This window comes from Pseudopodoces humilis, chromosome 2 (genome assembly GCF_049639895.1).
Source record: "Pseudopodoces humilis isolate 2021_Gansu_Grassland_sample_001 chromosome 2, ASM4963989v1, whole genome shotgun sequence".
Classification (NCBI taxonomy): Eukaryota; Metazoa; Chordata; class Aves; order Passeriformes; family Paridae; genus Pseudopodoces; species Pseudopodoces humilis.
The window spans coordinates 93169656-93188967 of record NC_142201.1 but is presented as its reverse complement, the minus strand read 5'-3'; the positions used below and the strand labels follow the sequence as shown (position 1 = coordinate 93188967).

The window sequence follows — 19312 nt, the reverse complement described above, 5'->3', positions numbered from 1 at the left end:
TAAAAGTAAATGACCCTCATAAAAGCCAAGTGTACCTCTCCATGCAACTGCATGTGCTTAGGCAACTCCTGATTCTTTTGAAGGAGAAAAACAAAGTCTTGTCTCAGGGCACTTAACTCCTGTCTTTTCTTATTTTTCTTATCTTCAGCTTCGTTCATTTTCCGTTCATACTCCTTTTTCTGCTTGTATTCCTCAATACTGAAAATACATTAAAATGAAATGGTGTTAGCTCAATGCAAGAGAGGAAAGATTACAGTTTATATGACCTTTTAGATTTCCTTGATAGTCTTAAATTCCCAGTGAATTCAATGGTTCTTAAGGTGAGTTAGAAAGGAATCATCTTCCTGTATATTTGTACACTCCTAACATCAAGAGGCTTTGACCTTCTGTTGTCTCTGTAGTCTGAAGTTAACTGCCTCATAGTATAATATTTGAATTACTGCCAGAGAAAAATAGATGAAATGGAGAGATGAATGGAGAATGTGTTTCACAAAGAAATTACCCAAATTCAGGGTGATCAATTTGTCCCTCCACTTTGTAGGCAAAAAGAAATACATAGGCTGAGAAAAGAGCTACCAACACTTGAAAATCTTCTTTCATCATTATCTAAGCATCTCTTACGTGTAGGCATCAGGATCCTTGATGTCTTCAGTAGCCTTCTCCTTCTCAAGACCACTCTGGAGTAAAAACATTGTCTTGTCTTTAAACAAGAAGTTATAGTTTCAACAGACAATAAAGCTTTTATAAACATTAAGACAGAGCTCCCACCACCTATCACCAAAGAGAAATCTTTATTTTCAATATTATTATCTGGGTCTTAAATATTACTTTGTAATGTTTCAAGCAGAAAAAACATTGAAGCTGGTTTATATGTAAAAGAGCTAATGAAACATAGTTCTTAGGGACAGAGAACACAAATCCTATGACCTCCCCAGTGGCATAAATCATTACATCATTACTTGTCCTAACTTCACTCTGCCCCATAACATCTTTAGTTCCCTACCTGCCAGCCCAATACTCTTGTCTCCCCTCACTGGCACATTGACAAGAATCAGTGTGTCATGGGCTAATTCCAAGCTACATCTGTAATTAATCTGGTTGGCTTTTGCTGACTGTGTAATGGATTCACAATTATTAGCTGTGAAGAATGACAGATGGATGGACATTGCAATAGCACAAGCCTCATTTCCCTAGGCAATCATGCTCTGAAAAAAGAGGGGGGACTATCACCCAACAATTTAGTTGTACTTAATTGATCTGTAATTTAACTCAATTAGTTTCAGATGATTTGTATTTAATTCTCTAAGAATCTCATTAAGTTTAATGAAGACAGAATTTTAAAAATCTTCCACATGACTTAAAACTAGAATAGATATTTAATGAAGATATACTTTGGCAGTGGAAAAACTCTATTAGGATGGTCATTAAGCAATGTTGTTAGCCTGAACAATAGAATGACCATAAAGGTCTTTATATAGAGCTACTTACATATTCAGAACTATAAATCTGTATACATGCTTTTTAATTGTATATTAATCGCTTCTTGTAATACTGGAGTTATCAAGACTCTGATATCAAAGGTTCTAATCATCCACTCATAGAAAATAACTCTGCCTCTATTCTCAGTGCTATATATTCTTGTTATACTGGTAAAGAATTCCAACTAGTCATGAACAATCTAGCTGAATGACCAAAAATCACAATTTCCTCTGTCTCTGCTGCCAAGCATCCTTCAAAATGTAGTTACCAACCACTATTAAAACATATTTAAAAGTTTAATTTGTTTTATGTTGACACTGTCAAGATTTTAAAATTCTACTGAATGTATGTCTGCTGTAATATTTATTGTGCACAATGGCACTTCTTTACTCAACAGCTCTCACTGCTTCTTTCAAGTTATATTTATTTAATTCAGACACTCTTAAGACTTTAAAAATTCAATAAAGTCTGAGCATTTTCAGAAGAGGAGCTGACATCCCTCTTCTTGTGCATTATCAGTAGAACTGCTTCTGAGTTCCAGTGCAATCTGTTCAAACATGCTAGAAGACGATCAGCTCTGCAGTGAGTACAGGACACCTGTAAATTCATTACTACTAACACTGTCCAAGAGTGAAAGAGCAACGGGATCAGCATCGTGTTGTTTTTGCAAATGTAAAAAATCCATTGTGAATTTTAGATGAATGGTGCTAGATGTATGGAGAAACTACATATTTGGCATTCTCCAATACAATTTCTAGAATCCCCATTCAGAGCAGAATCATACTTTACTGAAATTAGAGAAATCCTTGCAATTCTTTCATTCCAGGAATATGCATGACTACACCTTCGCATGGGAAAGCACTGGTAGAACATTACATATGAATAACACATACTATGTTTATTTGGACAAAAACACAAAACACCAAGAAGGAACAGTGCAATCCCAGAGCCCATTTATTAAAGAATGTTTTGCAAGAGATGTTCTTCTAAATAGTTTGGGAAGCTTCGGCTTTTGCTATGAAAGATCTTTAAAAAAATAATTGAACTATGTTTGCCTATCTGGGTAATTTCATACCAAACTGGCCTAATTCAGTGAAAGAGGGTAGCAACTTACCCTAGGAGGGGGTATTATGACCTTTAGCTCTTTGGGAAGCTCTTCCTCTGACCAGAGCTCAAATGTAAAAATGTTTCCATCTCCACCACAGGTAATCAGATACCCATCATCATGACTACAACAGATCCCTCGGATCTGCCCATTATCATTGTCATGTACATTCAGGTACCAGTAGTCCTTCAGGGAATCCACTGAGAGGTCTTTATCACTGAGAGGATAAGCACGCAGCGAGCCATCCTGCATCCCACAGAACATCAGGGGGTTGCTGGTACTGTTAAATAAACAAGAAACAGCAATAGCAACAACTTCTAATAAGCAAGCTCAAAATATTAAAAGAGCTAATCTAGCTTAACAGAAATCACTTTCCCAAGTTTGGAAGCTGAAAGCAAAGTATTTGGACCATTTAAAGTATTTGTGATTCTACTATGACATGTTTTTCAGCTAACTGGCTACTCACAAACATTCCAGCACTTCCTAGGTATCTTAGTACTAGTCTCACTGCCCTGAGATGGGCAGTGAAACAGACACCAAGTCAAAAACTAGAAAAGCAGACTTTTCTCCCTGCTCCCCATTTAGTACAGATGGTGGTGAATGAAGCTAAGCCAGCAGTAGATTAAAGCCTGAATTAAACCTGTCTCCTTCTGATGCAGAACATGCCTACTCTTACAGGGAACCTAATACTGGAAGTCTGAAAAGAATCCAGCCTTTCCATTCATACAGTTCACAGAATGTCCTGAGAAGCCTATATTCTTAGCACAAGAGGGGTAGACTGTCCACTACATGTTCTAATTCTCTGTTAACTATAATAAAGAACTGCTGTTCTGGTGAATACTATACGCAGGGAGTTCTAAGGATTCTCCCGGAGTTCTACAGTCTAGCGTGGTTGAGTTCGAGTCAGTACTTGCTCAGAAATCCCTCTTTTTTCATCTTTGAAGGTCTTTTAAAATTATTCTGTCAGACACATGGCCCAGCTATGTCCACTAGGAATTTTAAGTGAAACTCAATGCCAGGAAAACCACAGACAGTTTGTGCATACCAGAGCTGAGCCACAATTTAAAAGGGACAAAGGAGCATACACTCCTTCCTTCCAAGTTCAATTTCATCAAGCTTTATCCCAGAGCTATTTGTTACATTACAGTGTAATTTTTTACCAGAAGGAGATTTGGTGAATGGGATTGTCATTGGTGTTCTCCATAGGAATCAATTCAAAGGGTTCATCTTTCCTCTTCTCAGGGTCTTCTTCACCATCACATGAGAATTCGCAATGATAGAGAAACCCTGAATCGTACCCACCCTGAAGAATAGAAGGACCATAAAGAAATGTTGACAAGAAAACTGAGGCAGCTGACCAGGTAAATGCAAATTTCAGAATAATTCTTTCTTTCTTAAGGATCTGTGATAGGTTAGAAAATGCTACTTCCAAACACCTAGAGATCTTATTTATCCACAGACAGAAGTCTGTCATGAACACTGGCTTTACAAACCATTCTACCACTATGTTAAAATTACACCTTCTGCTTGTGAGGGAACAGCTCAGTCTTTGTGCCCATTCAGGGCACCTAATAGAAATCTATTAAACAATCTGCATCGGAGTGATACTACTAGTTTATTTCACAAAAAGCACTGAAACTGTCAAGGATGAAAGGAATTCAATGTCCTAGGGATGACAAGTTTCAAAGGGAAATTCTACTTCAACAACATGAAGTAAAAACTGATTTACCAAGGAAAGCCAAAATTTTCCTGGTGCTGAATAAAAGCCACAGAGGATGGGACTGGGCTCCTCTGGTATGTAGATAGCTGGCAATGGCTCTTCCTCAGGTTCTTCCTCTTCAGTTTCTTCTACCTCAAGTCCCATCTCCTTTTGCTGCTTTATCCATTCAAGCCTTGCTTTCTCCTTCTCCTGCTTTACTTTCTCTCTCCGTGCAATCTCCTCTTCCAGCTATTACAACAAGCAGAGAAACACTGAGACACGAAACGAAGGCATTCCACACATCACTGACTGAGAGAGTCTGATAAATGAAATCCAAGGGGGTCCTGGCATTATACATACAGAATATCTACAGAAATCTCTTTCCTGTCAACTTAGTAGAGATCAACCAGACTTCATGGGACTCTCCAGTGAAATGCCCCCATTTCCCTCCTCTGAAGTATTTACTCTTGCTCCTTTGAAAAAGAAATAACTCTGAATGACAAGCAGATGTCAACATTTCCTCAGAGAGATTATTCCAAATCTTCACCACTATGCTTACTCCTGCAGAAATTCTAAATCTTGTCCCCTGCCTGCCCTGGACAAAGAAAAACACTGGAAAGCTGAACTCAAGTTCTAGTGCATCACTGGTATAGAGCAAAAGAGAGAAGCTATAATGGACTTAAGTTCTTCTGAACAGTGAAGGAAAAATTTATCAAACCTTTAAAACTCTCTTCCATTCAAGCCTACTGTAGTATAAACAAGTATCAAACATTCTCTAAAATAGTAGCTTCCTAAGAAGATATTAGATAGCCAAACCAGAAAACCCTTGAATATTATCAACTGATCTTTGTCTGATTTACTTTTAAAAAAATCTCCAGTTCTAGGAAACTACAGACTATAAAAGCTACTTTAGAGCTTCACCACCCTCACTGTGAGAAATCTTTCCTTGCATTAAAACATCCTTGTTGTAACTTATTAATTATTGATCTATTTCCAGAGGAAAAAGAGAGCCATTAATATTCTTTCTCTCTGTAGAAACATTTTTTATCTTTAGTGATTTAGAGTGTTTCTCAACATTATTCTTCTCATTTGACTAAAAAACAAAACAAAACCAACAAACCAACAAATAAACAAGAAAACCAACAAAACTCTACACATATTATTTTAATCTTTCCTTTCATATGCATGCTTTGTGATCATTCTTACAGATACTGCTGTGAAAAAACACCTAGAAATCTTTCTCCTGAATGCTGACTTCCTCCAAATAATAACATGAAATGAAGCTTTGCCTGGCATTCAGTAATACAGGAGCAGTTAACAGAAAAGGCAGAGAAATCACAGAATAACAACAGAACCAGAGAGGCTATTGGATTGTAGTGGACAGAGTATGGAACTGAGAGCCTGCTCACTGGAGTTCTCTTTCTTAGCCTAGCATCAGCTTGCTTTTCAGTTTCACAAAACTAACCATAGCTGTGAGTTGGCACAACTCTTTTCCTTTGGCCCCACTTTTTTTTTTTTTAAATAGTGTCATTCAGAAATTAAATTAATACTTTTAAAATTAAAACATTTTTTAAAAGTCATAAATACTGCTAAAAAAAGAGGTATGTTTCATGTTTGCTTCAAGGTGACTACCTGGGGGTTTTGTAACTATTGAAAGAATATCCTATAGGGCCAACATCAACCACAAGAAATATTATTTTAGTGAAAATTACCAAAATTAAAATATTTTAAGAACTAATGCACTAATAGCTTTCCCTTTCTCTAATGCTGTCTTCTAAATATAATCAAAATATACATCCTGCTTTCAGAGTCATTGAGGTTTGAATAAACCAAAAACAACTTGTAATTTCAAGCCACAAATGGCTTCTTCCTGGCATTCCCTTTCAAGGAGCTTAGCAAAAACCCTGTGATGAAACACAGGGACTAGAAACTCTTGGGTAGTTTGATCACCTGGCACAATGAAGAAGATGAAATTCTGCCACAGGAGAGTTTTTTACCTTGATTCGGGATTTAATACTATAAAAATGGAAGTACTGTGTTGGCAGGTTTGTTATGTGATAGGTGGTCATTGCATCCTGCATTCCTGGGAGAGGGGCAGAAACCTGGACAGCAAAGCCATTCTCACAAAGAATGAGCAGCGTGCTCTTGTCCTGTGTTAAAACACAAAGAATACATATATAGGGCAGATGTGTAAGTGGAATTGAGACAAATGGGAGGAAAAAATAGTTAGGCAGATGCACAGACACAAAGCCCAACTCCAGCCACACTTACCTGTGCCCTTATTTCTATGGACACTTTTAAATGGACATCAGAAATCAGTGAGCTTCTTTTATGCTAGGCAAAGCTAAGGAATTGAAGAAATCCTTGCTGTGTCCAAACCAGCTATAATTCTGACACTGCTTAACTTGATAGAAGCATGATGATATTTTGGAAATTTGGTTAAATTAAAAGACGGATTCAACCCAAGAGTTAGTAGGTTTTGGGCTGATAATTTCATTTATTTTCACACTAATAAATCCTTCATATCATCAATACTTGGCTTAGAGTCTTGCCAAATGCTACTTACTTTTCAGTTTGTTTGTTTTTTGCTGGTACCTGACAAGTCCTTTAAAATGTGAAGTTAAGAATAGGTGAAGTGAGGGTAATAATTATTCAGTGTTTTGAGATTTTAAAAGAAAAGTCTGTATTTAGTTTCAATTTTCATAAGCTATCTGGAGAAAAGAGAGAGGCTTATTTTATCTGACCCATCATTAAAATGTGTAGAGGGCATATTACAGTTGCTATGGAAACCCTAACTAGGAATATGTTTTCTGTGTCTATAGGATCTCAGTTTAAAAATGCATTCATTAAATGTATTTAATCACCAATGCCTCTTTAAAACAAACAAAAATAAAGTAGTGTGACACTCAGTTGCTGGCACTGTGTTAAGGAAGTGTTCTTATCTAGCAATGGAGGCCAGATACTTGTAGAGAAAATTATTCAGGCAGAATCTAACATATCCAAGACACAATGGGTGATTTTTTACTAAGGAGGAGTACCTTGCCTTCAAGGAAAGGACTCAAACTGCAACTGTCAGATCAAGATCTGCTGTTTCTGCAGTAAGATATAATTCATACCAACAAGACTTCTTTTGCCAGTCTTCAGCAGCTCAAATTAACAAGTGAAAATACCAACACTTTGCCACTATGCACCTGTAAAATATATCTTGCTAGCATCTAAATATAATGAACAGTCTCTCCTCTAAATAAGGATACTGGACCAAACAAAATTTCAGATGTTACCCTCACCCTAGAACACTTTTAAATATTAGCAAAAACCTATTTTAGTATGTCCTGCCACATTTCAAATACAGAATATGAATTTCAAGAAGCACCCAAAATCTTTCTTAATGTCCTCAAAAAGCTTTTCAAAAGCCTGTTTTAATATGGGCAAGAGTCACAGACAGTAACACCCAAATAACTTCTCTGTCAAAGAGAATCAGACCTCTCAAAAGCTAAGGAATAAGATTGTTTCCTCAAGTCAAGGGTTCAGAAAGCATACCAAAATCTTGTGGTTTGCATTATCCAAAACTCAGAATATGTCCACTGTGTCTGAACCAGAGCTACAGCTACAGAGAACCTTTTAGAATCTGTCATACTGAAGCATGAAGAACAAAGTAGCAAAACATTATTTGTATTGTCTATGGAGGCCATGACTAGAGTCATGGATTTTCATCTGTTTTCACTGGAAATTCTCTTTAAAATGATATATTATCACGGCTGGGAAGGAAAGAAAACAAATATGCATTACTCACATGAGAAGGTGGGGACCACTGTAATGCCTGTACAGGTCCAGGGACACAGATGAATCCAATTGGCTTGTATTTGTCCTCAATAACAAAAAAGAAAACTGTTCTGTCTTTACTCTGAGGAAAAACAAACAAATCAAAGCTGACCAAAAATACAAAAGACTCTAAGCACTTTTTGACATAAGCAAATACTTCAATTTTTTTTTTTGTGTTTAAACATGGAAATTTAGGATTTCCATGATGATTACTGGGAGGAAATAAAAATCCTGTCCACGTTGCTCCAAGAAACATGTTGCACCCATAGCTATTAAATGTTCTCATGGGCCTCCCAAGGCATCCCCAGCCACAAATCCCCAGGGCTTTCTGCCCATTGCCCCAGGAGCTCCTTTAAACCTCAGGCTCAGTCCTGATTTTTCCAATAAGGCAGCACAAGCTGATTTCCCCAGATAACAAGAAAATCCAGAACTGGTACACAACGTGATTCATTGTAGCTTAAATCCCACATTAAATGAAACACATGCCAATTCAGCACAATGAACACGTAACAGCACATGCACTGATCATGGCTAAGGACTAGCTTTTAAAAAGAGACACCACATTAACTGGAAACCATCTCAAAGACTACTAGACATAATGACTGACTGACGGACTGACTGACCCTGTGGTAAGGCCAGGCAGTGCCGGGTAGCAGCTGGATTGCTGCCAATGTGATGTATCAACGACTTGCTTTTACTAATTCCAAGATCCTACTGAACTAATTCCAAAATGAACCAAATCCACCTTCAAAGGGGATTACAGAATTCACACTAAACAGTCCAGTAATTCACAAAATGAACTGTGTGAATTGCATGGTTGCTTTCCATCAGAAAAACAGATGTGAGTGCAAACAGATCCTTCTCCCAGCACAGAGAACTACAACAAGCAATCAACAGCAACAGAAGCAAACCTGTGTTGTCAGTAAACAAGCTTTACCTTATCTATTTAAAAGGCTCTACATTTGTGGTTTAATAAAAACAACCAAACTAAATGACACATACCCCTGTGGCAAACACATCTCCCTTTTGTTCATATGCCAGGGCTGTCACTGCAGCAGCATGAGGTTTGAAAACTTGTTTCAGATTTATCTCTACACTTTCACTGGCCTGTTCTCCATGACCAGGCAGCATTTTGGGATCATAAACCTCAATTAAGCGGACAACACCATCTTCAAACCCCACAGCAATCAGACCTCCTTCAGGATTTACCTTTAAGTGAAGTGAAGAAAAAAAATCACAGTGTACATCTGAGAGCTTAGAAGAATAATCCATATGGCACATGCTCCATTGTTTACCTTTAAACTCACCTTACATGGAGCTGTCGCTAAAGCACAAAGAGTTTTTCATACATGTGAAATGTTGTTTATTCTCTCTAATATGGTACCATAAAAGAAGACAGAGGATTTGAGCCTATTTTTTGGGTTGGATTGTGTTGGTTTCTTTTTAGTGATAACATGCCATTGTAACTGAAGATGTTAATGAGGATGTGGTTGTAATGCCTGAGGAAGAGGTAATTCATACTGACATAAAGGTATATCAGTACCTTCTTAAGCAGAAGAGTTAGAACTCAAAAACAGGAATTATATTACCCTGAATATAATATGGGGCACCAAACCTAAGTATGATTTTTGAAGAAATCACAGGCTTTTAAAGAAGGGCACAGGCTTGGATCTGGCTGACTCCATATAAAGTACAGGAGTCAACAGGGACTGCTACTTGAGATGGAAAGGAGGAGTCTTTACCATAAGTCCCATAGGTAAGCCAATTGCTAACAATTAAGACAATCTTGAACTGTGATAAAGGTTAGCAGAAACAGGCCTGTGCTTTAGATGGATATAGCTGGACTTGTGGATTAAGCTGACATTTGTCATTTGAGTGTCTTGAAGTCAATTACAAGCTGACTTGTCGGTGTTCACTTATCTAACAAATATACTGCTAGCTTGCCTATGAGGAGATTATGGTATACAGATTTTTTAAAGTATGTTGGACTAAGTTTACTTAGACTAATAGCACAGATTTTAAAATACATTTCACATTTTAAACTGTGACCAAATATCTAACGCAATGTTTAATGCAGATGGATAGACTAAGTACCCTTTGTTTTTCAGATTGTGCTTAGTAACAATTTTTGTAAAACTGAAGAGAGTCAGTTTTGTGATGCTGTTTATTGCGGCAGACAGCTTACCTCATGAAGGTACAGGTCACCGCTTAACAGCATCTCCGAAAGCCTGCATTGCCAGAATTATATTTTTATAAAATAAAGGCACTCTCCCAGTGGAACCCTCACCTTGAACATTCAAGTAATTATTTTCCTCCTAAATTTGCTTGTAATTAACCCACCAGGCTTGCTGTGTTTTCTCAAGAACATAACTAGACACTATTTTAATTAAAATTAGCAAATATGTCTAAAAGTGATAGACTCCACACTCCACAAATGATCAGTTCTGGCAACACTTTTTAATGATTTATCTCCAAATGTTTGTGATTTGTCTGGGCTGTCATTTCAAAATGTTTTAACTAACTCATGCTAATCGACAATTGCTCTGTGTGGGTTAAATACAAGCTGTTAGTCTACAAACTCAGACTACTTCCCATACTGCACAATGAGATTTGATTTTAAAATCCTAGGAAGCCACCAAGTAGGATACCTGATAACCAATAGTGAAGTTAAACTTTTCCCGTACTATATACAAACATACTACCCCACAAACTTATACATACATCCTGCTACAGTAAATTCCACCATGGCCTAACAAGTGACCTCTAATGCCCTGTGTGGTGAGCAGCTTCCTGGATGGGGGCAGGCTCATAGGCTCCTTGATGAATTTTTGCTAACATGCTAGGAAAAACTCACAACAGCCGGTGCCCATGTCAGTGCCGTTCCTCCCTGCTTAAACTTGATTACACTCAGTTGGCTGTTGCTGCCAAAATCATAGATGCGCACTGTCCCTGTGTGGAAAGGAGACAGTAAGGATTTATTTATTGCAATGTCAATTACATGTTAGGATTTATGGAGAAATGTCTATTTATTTGAATTCAAATCTGGATTAAATGTGTGTTTTAATTTGGAAAATTAAAACACACTGGAAAGATGACTGATGGTTACAGAGTACGACAGCTAGCATGACGGTCATGAACAAAATACATGATCTCTTCACTCTTCAACTTATACAGAACCAAGAATTCTTGAGGCTGAGGGTTGTAATAGGAAGTCCCAGGCTGACAATCCACATGTAATTTTCAAGTGAGCACAGAATTGTGGCATATTCTAAGGAAAGTCTGTACTGCCAACATAGGAAAAGATGACAGGCTACTACTTGGGACTGCCTAGGGAGGAAAGCATTTGAAGGGAGGAAAATACAGGAGATTGTCCACAAAAGCTCCAATTTCATCAGTGGGAAAATAAACAGATTCATAGGCACACATACTGATTGCATAAAATTCCATTCCAACTGGCATACGTGTGAAATGTCATTTGCTCAACTGGTAGGAGTTTGTCTTCAGGCTAGAAGAATATGTGCATTGTATAACACAGACAAATTACAAGACAGTACTGACAAGAATTGAATTAAAAGACCTTGTAGTGTTCTCTGAACAGTGTAAATGACATTGTTAGTATTCTGGCCAGTAGTTCTTTCAAGGCACAATAAAGCTAACAGTGAGAGGCCTAAACAGCAATATTTAGACAAGTTAAATGAGTATGTCTGTAATTACTTGTTATCTGTTGTTGAGTGCATAATAGCTATTGCATTTTCTAAGAAAGGCACAAACACTGATATTTGCAATGGCTTACACAATGCTGGAGGTGTATGTATTCTTTACAAGATAAAAGTCCCGATACTTTTTAAACCCCAGCACTGAATACAAGTGCTGTTACTCAAACCAGATGTCTCACCTTTCCAGCCATTCCCTCAGAACAAACAATTTACAAAGATTCCAATTAAAAATGTCTGTTGCTAAAATACCAGATTTTTAAGATGAAGCAGTCGTAATGTACTGTTTCAAAACATTAATGATTTGCCTTCACTGTTAAAAGAACTGATCCCAGGAAGAACAATTGTGTGTGAAGAGACTTTGCAAGAGCAAATGCACAGACACCAAACAGAGTAGCTCCAAACCAAGGATCATTGCCCTTCAAAACCGATAACGGCAGTGGCATGAGAGGAAAGGACCAGTGTACTTACGGTCAAGAGCTGTGGTGGCCATCAGGCATGTAAAGGGAGAGACACCGATGGCCTCGATCCTCCCAGAGTGGAAGGTACACACACGCTCTGGGTCGTGGGTCTGCAGCACAAAACAGAACAGAAATTCTGCTGCATTGCACACTTGTGCTCTCCAGTTTGGGCTTATGCTGCCTGGAAAAAAATTTCATCATCCAAGGAATTACAGACTTTGCTATATTTTTTTTTTTAATTAGTTTGTATTGTATGCATCTTTTATTTACCATAAAGTAATAAAAGTTCTTGGAACATATTTTACTTTTCACATTAGAATGTTATTCCCTGCAAGGGATTTTTCCTATTTACTTTATTATGTTCCAGAGCAAAAATTAAATGCTCCCTTTTTCACCTCTCTCATCTATTTCTCCATAAAAAACATTTCCAGCAATAACACTAGTTAACAGCAGGATAAAACTCTTCAAGTGTATTTAATCTTCTCCTTGTTTTTTTCCTAGTTCTCTCTGTCATTTAAAGACTACAGAAAGGATTGGTTCAAATACCTATCTATAGAGGATGTACCAACACTCCTTGAACTTACTTCCTGCATCCATGCAACTTTCATTACCAGTTTATCAGAATCAAAGTCCTTGAAAGTAACTTGAATCTGGCAGCTGAAATTTCAGGGATCAAAAATCAAATTCCTCTTTATTTCTGCACAATCATTACAATCAATTACATTTGAAAATTTTTATGAAATAAAATACATGTTTCAATGCTACAATTTTCTACCGCGCAACTTCATAAAACACAAATTTCATTCCTGATGCCACCAGTGTAGTTACAGGACTGTAATTATTCAATTGCAATTGAATATTGCAAATGAACTGAAGAAATCAGAAGGAAAAAAAAAAAGCAAAATTACCATATTTGAAAAAGTCAAATCCAACTTCCATATTGCTCCATTTGTATCCTGAAGAAGAATAAACATTAATTGAATATTTTCAGACTCAATTTGGAAATAAAACTGCACATGGTAACTTCTTAAAAACTCCTTAATGATTATCATTGTGAAACAGAAATTACTGAACTCAGTGATGTTGGTCTTATGAATCCCATCCATCACTTTAAGGTAATAGAACTTGGACAATATGTTTTGGCATTCTGCTATTCTTATGTCAGAGTCTCACACATTGCTGTACACTACAGCACAGTATAACATAGCATAATTGAGTTGGAAGGGACCTGCAAGGATCATCCTGTCCAATTGCCTGATCACTTCAGGCCTGACCAAAAGTTAAAGTATACTATTAAGGGCTTCTATTACATGCCTCTTAAACACTGAACTTGGAACTTAAACCACCTCTCTAGAAAGCCTGTTTCAGTGTAGGTAGGTAGGTAGAAAAGAAGATGATTTTCTATACATCTAGAAGAAGACTGAATTCTTCCAAAAAGAAACACACTGGTTTGTAATGGACTCCTGCTGTTACTTACCATCACCTCCCTCATTTTGTGTTTCTCCACAGGAATGCATGTACCTGAGTGTGTCTTACCTGAGCATACCAAAAGGGATGTTCACGGTCATGAATTTTTGTTATGAAATTCAGGCTAACATTCTTGCCAAGCCAAAGTTCATTCATAGGCTCCATCTCCATTAACCCTGTGGCATCCACAGGATCAGCAGTATCTACTACCTCAAAGTTCCACATCTTCATGGCATTGGAAGCACAGAAAATAAAAGCACAAAAAAAAGCTTTTATTCATAAGGCCAGGTTGTTTTCATACACAATAAATATGGAAAATCAAAATTTTAAGAAAGCAAAATCACTGCTCTGAACATAACTTAGAACAGTGACAGGAGCTTCAATTCACCCTGACACTAGCAGAGCTATACATGGCAGCTTCAGAACTATGCAGAATTATTGTATCTGTGAGCTCTCAGCATGGCTCATACTGAGGCAGCACAAAATAACGGGAATTCTAACCCTTCTATGTTCTGCTCTGTAGAAAAGGACAACATATCAGTTAGCATGTTTATAATCAAGTGAATTTTCCTAAGGGGATAACACCAGCCATAAAACAGAAAGTAACAATAACAGTGTTTGAAACCCTCCTCCAGTTCTCCATTGATTATCTGGGTCATTTCACACATCAGAAGACACATCATGTCCTCCCTTAAAGAGGGGGGAAATAAGATTGCAAAATGGTTGATCATTGACAGGTGAGAACAGAGTGTGGTAGGAATGCCTAAAGAAAACATTTTGACCTTAATTTATAGAACTATTTGTTAATCCTTCAGGATACTTTTTTTTTTTTTTTTTAATTTTCCCCTATTTCAGGATATGTATCTCTGAGATGCTAGTTAATTTGTGTCATTTTAGCATTAATAATCTGAGCTTTTAAACACTCAGAAAATTAATTTCAAATATTCCTGTAGTTTATTATTTATCTTTTAGTTAACACCATGTGTTAATAGGCCTGAAAATGATAAAATGTTAGAATGCTATCAAGAACAAAGCTGTTAGAAAACCACTGAAGATTATTTTGATTTACTAAAGTAAAAGCTGATTTATTTATTACTATTAGAAAAAGCAAACTGCATGCCATGCTATCCAATTCAAACATGTACATTGCGGAGATGAGCTCTTATTTGCTTTCTTCTAAAAAATAATTTTCAGAAAGAAACTGCACTCCAAAATTTCCTCCAAAAGCCTGGTAAAGGAAATTCTCAACATTTACCTGCTGACCATACATTTGCACACCTAAAGGCAGAGCAAAAGAAAAACTCACCCGAATGACACCATCTTTTCCGACAGAGTAAAGGTCTCCTTCATCAAAAACTAACTGGCTGACAGGGCCCTCGTGACAGGGCTTGTGTCCAACTTGACAGAGCTCTACTTTAATGAGACCACCTTCCCAAAGCAGCAAATTGCCCCACTCAGTTCCTGAGACAACCTTCAATAAAAATGAAGTACATAAGCACCTGCATGTAATCATGCAGAAATATAGGCAAGAAGCCAGTTAACATTTGTGACTTCCTTCCATGAAAGTATGAAATCAATGGCAAAGTACAAACATTTGCAAGAAAGATGTAAAGGGGAGTAGGTTCAACATTTTAGCAATGTGACATAATTTGCATGCACTGAAATGGTTGAAGATTAGGACCAACAATCTCTTTGTATTTCTGTATACTAATGTTTTCACATTAGAAGACACTCAGCTCTAAGCCAACACAGATATTTCTCTGTGAATTACAACACTAACTATTTTCCAGTTATTACAAAACAAGTCAGGATTTGGGCAAATTGATGGCAATATTTTCTTCTCAGAACACTGCATCATGGGCCTGATTAAAACCATTTTAAAGCAAATAGTTACTCACTAATTTACAAAGCAGACTTTTACAAAGCCTTAAAGGCTACATAATATTGTTTCTTTTTGTCACTTTTTCTTACTTACCTTCCCATCAGGCAGCTCCACAAAACCTAAAATGTCAGACACTGCTGTTTTTCCAAACCTGCCCAAAGCTCCTTGTAACTTGAGACCAGTAAGTGTGAGAGCCATCTTCCAGAACCTGAATACACAAAAACACACCACTCTCTGATACAAGATTTCCTAATCACTGTTCAGTTCCTCATAGACATTGCAATACTCTCACCAGGCATGCCTTGCCATGAAGCAAGGGCTGCTCATGTATTACTCTTTTAAGCAGGAGAACTTGGGGTATTTTCTTTGGAATATGACATAAAGCTTTACAACTACACAAACACTCCCCTATACTACTCCTATGAAAATGCTAGGAAAATAATTTGGAATAGGAAGAATGAAGATTAAACTACTATTTAAAATTAAGAAGTGTAAAATCCACAGCTACATTCTTCCAGCTACAACCCATACACACAGTTAGGGATACCTACTTTATTCTTGCAGTGGAGTTTATGATGCTCAGTTTTGTAAATCCAAGGGACTGAGGTTTTCACTTAATATCATCCATCCATCCATTGTGGACTTAAACTGTACTTTCAATCTCACTGAGCCAAAGATTTTATCTTAAATATTAGTGTCTCCTGCGTGTGCAGGAGACATTACTTTTAAGATAACTGTTGGAAATTGTAACTTGAGTCCACATTTGGGTGAAAGGTCACATTTATCATGTAATAAAAGCTATTTCAGAGTTTATTTGTAGTATTTTGCTCAAAAGAAAGTTTATAAGAGATTTCGTTTTGTTAGATTTCCATAAATAATGCCTCTAAACCTCACTTGTTCTGTGTCTAAATAAATCATTTGCTATTTCAGACCCACCTTGCAGCCAAACTTTAAAGCAAATCTCAGATTTCCCCATTAAAATTCAAAGAAAATTTAGATGTGTTATAATTTTAAAGATATGATTTTTATTACAACAGAATACCACTCACAGCATAAGTCTCTGCTGTGTTAACATTTGAGTACTGGATAAACACAGAACACAAAAAGAAAGTTTAAAGCCATTGGGTGTTTGGCCCTTTTCTATAAAAGGACCCATGAACTTATAAGGGAAGGGAAAGTATAGAAACATCTTTTATAGGCTTTTGGTTTGATCAGAGGGTTTCTGTTGGCAACCAGATCTAATGGCTGTCCAAAGAGCAGATGAGCTCAAGAAATTAAAGGTAGAAAGCCCAGAAGGCACAGAAGGCATATATCCTATGCTACCAGCTAGAAGACATGTATATTTAAGTATTTTTCATTATTCCTTCCCAGTGATTGTTGAAATTACAAGAATGGAGCCAGAGGTGCTGACATTTAACATCAAGTATCATCCTATTTGGAGAGCGGAGATATTGAAGGATTTGTTTCACTGGCTGAAGGATTTGAAATTCCTCATTTTTGTAATTGTAAGGGTCAGGTAAAATAGCATTTCTCATTGGTACATGTTTGCTAATGACACATTCTTGTTAGTCATCTCCTATGTATTATGACTGCAGAGGTGTTATTGTATTAATCCTAATCAGCAAACATACCTGATGTGTCCTGATCCAGCTGTAGTTAGATGCTCTTCATTCTCAGCAGAAAACATGACCTTGTAAACATCCTGTGCAAAAGCTTTTGACCTCAACAGAGTCTCTTCTTGCTTCCAGTCCCAGATAGTCAACATGTAGTCAGGGCTGCTCCCAACACTGGCCAGCAAAGTGCCAGTACGGTTGAAATCACCAAAAACATAGGCTACTTCTGTTCCACCTAAAGAAATGTACAAGCCCCAACACACATGCACAGGAAAGAGGTAGAAACAACACAAAAAAATCTACTCAGAAGGAGCTCAACTTTCACTGAAATTATTTTTTTTAATAGGTAATGGCTTTAGGTTGGCTATCTCTATCAAATTAAAGTTTCTTCCCATGTAATAATGAAAAAGCTTGAAACCAGTGTTTTCTATTTTTGCTGGGAAGGACCAAAAGAGTCTATTTCCTTCTAAACTAAAAATGATACAGTACTCCATCTGCTGGGATCTTTAAACACTAGTCCATCTGCATAAAATGAAAATAGAACTTTTTACACTACCTCTCAGTATTCTGTAGGGCCTCACCGAAGGATATGTGTAGATGACAATGTTTGGCTTTATTCCTTTTTCTCCTACTGCAAAGTACTCCTTATCAGGATGTGCCTTGAAAAAGCAGAAGTCCTGTTGCATGCTGTAATAACACCTTTGTCTTTATCCTGCTAGTTATTGAGTTATTGTATTCACTCGCTCATTAGTCAAAACATATTGCCATAAATACTAGATTGCATTTATTCTGAAAAACTGCCAATCCATTGCTCAATATTGGAATGAAACCACTATGCACACAAAATGGTATATCACACATATATTGCAGAATCATGACAAACGGTGAAACCATCTGCTTTGTGATGCATCCTTTTATTATTCCTACCTCACTTAACCCACTAGCTAATCTTTCCATAGCAGCATTTGTGTCAGCAGCCATCTACTTTCAGCAGACAGCTGCAGAAAAGCCATCCTGAATGACACTACTCTGAAGGTGTAAAAATGTACACTGATTCCCCAGAAAAGGCTGCTTACAATGAAGCAGGACATTCTGAGGCTGGTAGTCTGAAAGCCTCACTCATGTGCAGTGAAACTGAGAGATGGCAGAGCTTTCAGATGGTAAGGTGCTTCAAATTCAGAGACAGAACTCTCTATTTCCAAATGAAAGAACTTGAGATTCCAAGCTCTTGATAAGTAAGATTCTATATTAGTATCAGTTGTGATTAGGACAGATGAAGTGTTAAAAAAAAAAATAATTTATATGAGCCAAGAGATTTAAATAAGAATGTAAAAGTGCTAAAAATTAATTCCAGCTGGACTTGACAGTCCTTTTAGAGTTAACTGAGCCTGGAACTAAGGTGTGCCGATACTAGTTCTCTGCCAATTATACTGATGGGTTGAGAAGCCCGTGCTGCATGGTCCACACATTCCTTTAATCAATACCATTCTTTCTTATGTATATGCATGTGCAACTGTATAAGTCTCCCATATCTGGCAATCACAACCAAGCAAACATTTTTTTCCCAGAAAGCAACTAAAGTTCTTAAACAAGAAAGAAAAGCCATACTGTGATAAACCCAATTCCACCGCCACGGCTGCTCCGGACGTATTTCTGATACTTTGTTCTGAGGTTCTGGAGCACCACCTGGTTTCCTGCTATATACCCCACAGTATGTCTATCCATTATCATCAGGTTTACAGGTCTGGTACAGTCATATCCAAAAGAATGTCTGGGAACAGTCCAATAAGGAAAAGATTAGACACTGGCTTTCTAGACAGTTTACTAAGTGGATAAAAATGCTTAAACTGAAACTGACATGGGAATACTGAAACTAGTGACTAAGCCTGATGGCAGGAGATAATTTTCTTCAGTATACAGTGAAAGTAAAACATATCTTGACTCTATAACTGAAAGGAAGGCACAAGTAAAAGCCTTCTAAAGTTCATATCCTATCTTTTCATCTCCACTATGGGTACACCTCTTGCTTCTACTGGATCATTTGGAGCTGCAAGAAATAAGTATTTTGTCT

At 37.2% G+C, this 19312-nt stretch overlaps 1 protein-coding gene across 1 annotated transcript in view; it reads right to left on the bottom strand.

Annotated features, from left to right (window-relative positions):
* CFAP44 (cilia and flagella associated protein 44) overlaps positions 1 to 19312 on the bottom strand; it is a 37391-nt gene that overhangs the window by 15458 nt on the left and 2621 nt on the right. The window contains exons 3-19 of the mRNA XM_088051245.1: positions 18850 to 19012; positions 17798 to 17900; positions 17260 to 17476; positions 15722 to 15836; positions 15053 to 15217; positions 13816 to 13971; positions 13188 to 13235; positions 12290 to 12389; positions 10960 to 11054; positions 9108 to 9314; positions 8077 to 8187; positions 6281 to 6433; positions 4314 to 4532; positions 3745 to 3887; positions 2594 to 2864; positions 622 to 677; positions 36 to 198 (exon numbers count right to left, since the gene is read on the bottom strand). Of these exons, the coding sequence (XP_087907371.1) occupies positions 36 to 198; positions 622 to 677; positions 2594 to 2864; positions 3745 to 3887; positions 4314 to 4532; positions 6281 to 6433; positions 8077 to 8187; positions 9108 to 9314; positions 10960 to 11054; positions 12290 to 12389; positions 13188 to 13235; positions 13816 to 13971; positions 15053 to 15217; positions 15722 to 15836; positions 17260 to 17476; positions 17798 to 17900; positions 18850 to 19012 (2485 nt within the window). The remainder of the gene's footprint in view (positions 1 to 35; positions 199 to 621; positions 678 to 2593; positions 2865 to 3744; positions 3888 to 4313; positions 4533 to 6280; positions 6434 to 8076; positions 8188 to 9107; positions 9315 to 10959; positions 11055 to 12289; positions 12390 to 13187; positions 13236 to 13815; positions 13972 to 15052; positions 15218 to 15721; positions 15837 to 17259; positions 17477 to 17797; positions 17901 to 18849; positions 19013 to 19312) is intronic.